This window comes from Rhinopithecus bieti, unplaced genomic scaffold, assembly GCF_001698545.2.
Source record: "Rhinopithecus bieti isolate Rb0 unplaced genomic scaffold, ASM169854v2 scaffold_22, whole genome shotgun sequence".
Lineage (NCBI taxonomy): Eukaryota > Metazoa > Chordata > Mammalia > Primates > Cercopithecidae > Rhinopithecus > Rhinopithecus bieti.
In genome coordinates, this window is record NW_016803136.1 from 877,481 (window position 1) to 881,132 (window position 3,652).

Consider the following 3,652-nt stretch of genomic DNA (forward strand, 5'->3'; position numbering starts at 1 on the left):
GCCCGTGTGTGAGAGAAGGGGACGAGGGATCTGCCGCCCGTGTGTGAGAGAAGGGGACGAGGGATCTGCCGCCCGTGTGTGAGAGAAGGGGACGAGGGGCCCGTGTGTAGGAGAAGGGGACGAGGGATCTGGCCCACCCCATACTTCTCAGCCTGGGTGAGGGGCCGTGCTGGGCCCTGAGCTCACCTCCCCCTTGGGTGTTGTGACTGCAGTCCGGCGGGGGTCGATGTCCTCGTTGATGCTGGATAAGAAGTTCTGGGAGATGCGGAGGGCATCCTGCAGCAGTGGGTAGTCGGGGTGGTCCACAGGTGTGTGCTTCAGCAGGTCCTAGGAAGGGTGAGGCGGTGAGTTGAGGGGAGCGGTTCTGGGGCCCGATGTGTGGCCACAGGGGAGTGCTCAGTCCCCACCCAAATAATCCAAAGGATGGGCACTCAGGGACCCACCTAATTCCTGAAAAATCTGAACTACAAATCAGAGTCGGGGGGGTGCGGCGGCTCACGCCTGAAATCCCAGCACTTTGGGAGGCCGAGGCGGGGGATCACTTGAGATCAGGAGATCGAGACCAGCCTAGGCAACATGATGAAACCCCGTCTCTAGTAAAAATATAAAAATTAGCCGGGCACAGTGGCGGGCACCTGTAGTCCCAGCTACTTGGGAGGCTGAGGCAGGAGAATCGCTTGAACCTGGGAGGCGGAGCTTGCAGTGAGCTGAGGTCGTGCCACTGCACTCCAGCCTGGGTGACAGTAAAAATAAAAAAAATAAAAATAAAAATAAAAAGAAGAGCCAGTGCAGCAGGTGGAGGGCTCTGGCAGCTCCCTCTTCTCCCGGTTACAGTCATTATTCTTTCCCCAGTGGGGAGGCCAGGTGGAGGCTCAACCCCCCTGAGCAGGTGAGAGAGAAACCGAAGGCCAGGTGGAGGCTCATCCCCCTGAGCAGCTGGGAGAGAAACCGAAGGCCAGGTGGAGGCTCATCCCCCTGAGCAGCTGGGAGAGAAACCGAAGGCCAGGTGGAGGCTCATCCCCCTGAACAGCTGGAGAGAAACTGAAAGCCAGGTGGAGGCTCATCCCCCTGAACAGCTGGGAGAGAAACCCGCGTCCGCCCTGCAGCTGCTCCAAGGATGCTGGAGACCAGGAGGCAGCGGGTGGGGAAGCAGGAAGTGCCTGCCTCCCGGGGAGCACCTGGCCAGTGTCAAGCTTAGTAGCCAAGCTGTATTCAGGCCCTGGCCTGGTGGCATGGATACTGCAGGCCAGACAGGCATCCTCCGGGCCTAGGGACCCCTGATTCCCCACATGGGCTGTTCTCAGTGACTCCAGCACCCTCTCAGCCCAGACTCAGACTTCCACTGCACTCCTAAGCCCTTTCTGGCCATTCAGGGGCTTGACACTTACATGTAGGACTAAGGTGCTCCGAGTGACCCGATCGATGGGTTTGTAGAGCAGAGCTGTTTGGGAGATAGGGAGAAGGAGGAAGAGGATGACGGACAAGGGCAACCCAGACCCCAGAGACCAGAGTCGTCCCCCACCCGCCTGCTTCCCATGTGAACACCCCTCGCGGGATGCCAGAGAGCGCCCACGGTAGCCCCCACCTCTGTTCTCACTCCCCGGGCAGACCAAGCAGCAGACACTGCCCTGACAGCCCCAGCTCCCTCTCCAGCCCTGCCTTCTCTCCAATTAGATGTGGCTTCCTCGAGAGCCACGTGCCCCCCCAGGCCTGTCCTGGCCTCACCTGGCTCAAGGCGGATGCTCCCCTGGACCCCCAGCCCTGAATCACCCAGCTCCACCCAGCCACGCCCTGCAGAGTCCAGCACACCTGCCACACGCAGGACCCCAGAATCACACAGCTCCACCCAGCCACGCCCTGCAGAGTCCAGCACACCTGCCACACGCAGGACCCCAGAATAGGGAAGGAGACATTCTGTATTTCTAGGAAGGGCAGCTCCCCAGACCTTATCATTCTCAGGCTCCTGCAGCTGAAGGCTGGGCACAGACAGCTGGGATTGGCATGCCTCACTGTGACCCACACGACTGGCCTCATCTCTCAGAGGAAAGACCCCTCCCCACATCCTCAAACCTCAGAGCAAGCACAGGAAGGCTGGAGGCCAGGGAGGCTGGAGGCCAGGGAGACTGGAGGCCAGGAAGGCCAGGGAGGCCGGAGGCAGGAAGGTTGGAGGCCAGGGAGACTGGCGGCCAGGAAGGCCAGGGAGGCCAGAGGCAGGGAGACTGGAGGCTAGGGAGGCTGGCCTGATCTCCACAGAAAGGCTCTGCTCCCCAAGGCTAGCCTGGTCAACACAGTGAAACCCCGTCTCTACTAAAAATACAAAAAGTAGCCAGGCATGGTGGCACACACCTATAATCCCAGCTACTTGGGAGGCTGAGGCAGGAGAGTCACTTGAACCCGGGAGGCGGAGATTATAGTGAGCCAAGATCATGCCACTGCACTCCAGGCTGGGCAATAAGTTTTTCTGAAACTCCGTCTCAAAAAAAAAAAAAAAGAAAAGAAAAGAAAAGAAAGGCTGTGCTCTCAACACGTGGCAGCCCGAGGGGCAAAGTTTTCCTGAAGCAACTCATGTTAGGCCTCACATATGAAAGCCCCAAAGAGGCTGGGAGAACCCAAGCAAGACCAGCCCAGGCCCCCAAGAGCCATACCCTCCACAACCCAGACACCAAGTGAGGATGGCTGGGATTCAGCAGGGACAGGTGGAGGTGGCAGCTGGTGGATCAACACTTCCCAATGCCCTTCCTGCAAACAGCTGTGCTCGCCCTCCCAAAAGGAGGCTCAGCTTCAGTCCTGCACCTGGATGCTCCGTCCCTGGGGTCAGGACCTTGGGCCTCCTGCCACAGGGGCAGTGAGAGAGGCAGGGTGTTCATCTGGGAAGAAGGATCCCAGACTGGGTGTCCCATAGGACCAGGTTGTAACAGGTCCCAGCGTGAACACGCATGCCCTAGCCGGGCCCCAAACCCAAGAGTTCTCCACAGCCTGAGATATAAATATCCCGTGCGCAGCTAAGCAGACACTTCAGGGAGCAATCTGCTGGCTGTGAAGAAAACGCAGCCTCAGCAGGGGCCACCAGCCTCATCTGCGGTCCGAGCTTGGCTGCCCATCAGAATGACTAGGGGAGCTGTTAAAAGATACATATGCCTGCCCCTAGCCCCGTCAACTCAACCCAAATCTCTGCAAGACCATACAGGGCATGAGCATTTTTTAAAAAGGTTCTTTACTGATTTGAATGCATAAGAGTGGTTGAAAACCACTGCTTTCTATTTTATGTATTTTAATTTTTAAAAACATAGAGAGATGAGGGGCCGGGTGTAGTGGCTCACGCCTATAATCCCAGCACTTTGCGAGGCCGAAGCGGGTGAGTCACTTGGGGTCAGGAGTTCAGGAACAGCCTGGCCAACATGGCAAAAACCCGCCTCTACTAAAAATAAAAAAATTAGCAGGGCCTGGTGGCAGGTGCCTATAATCCCAGCTACTTGGGCAGCTGAGGCAGGGGAATCTCTTGAATCCGGGAGGCGGAAGTTGCAGTAAGCTGAGGTCATGCCACTGCACTCCAGCCTGGCAACAGAGCGAGACAGGAGGGAGGGAAGGAGGGAAGGAGGGAAGGAGGGAAGGAGGGAAGGAGGGAAGGAGGGAAGGAGGGAGGGAGGGACGG

General features: G+C 58.0%; 1 protein-coding gene across 9 annotated transcripts in view; it reads right to left on the bottom strand.

Moving 5' to 3' along the window:
• The window catches only part of ABR (ABR activator of RhoGEF and GTPase), a 233,597-nt gene that overhangs the window by 64,619 nt on the left and 165,326 nt on the right, over positions 1-3,652 (bottom strand). For all 9 annotated transcript variants that reach the window (XM_017864294.1, XM_017864376.1, XM_017864635.1 and 6 more), the window contains 2 exons: positions 1,389-1,441; positions 187-327 (listed from right to left, as the gene is read on the bottom strand). In XM_017864294.1, coding sequence (XP_017719783.1) covers positions 187-327; positions 1,389-1,441 — 194 coding nt within the window. The remainder of the gene's footprint in view (positions 1-186; positions 328-1,388; positions 1,442-3,652) is intronic.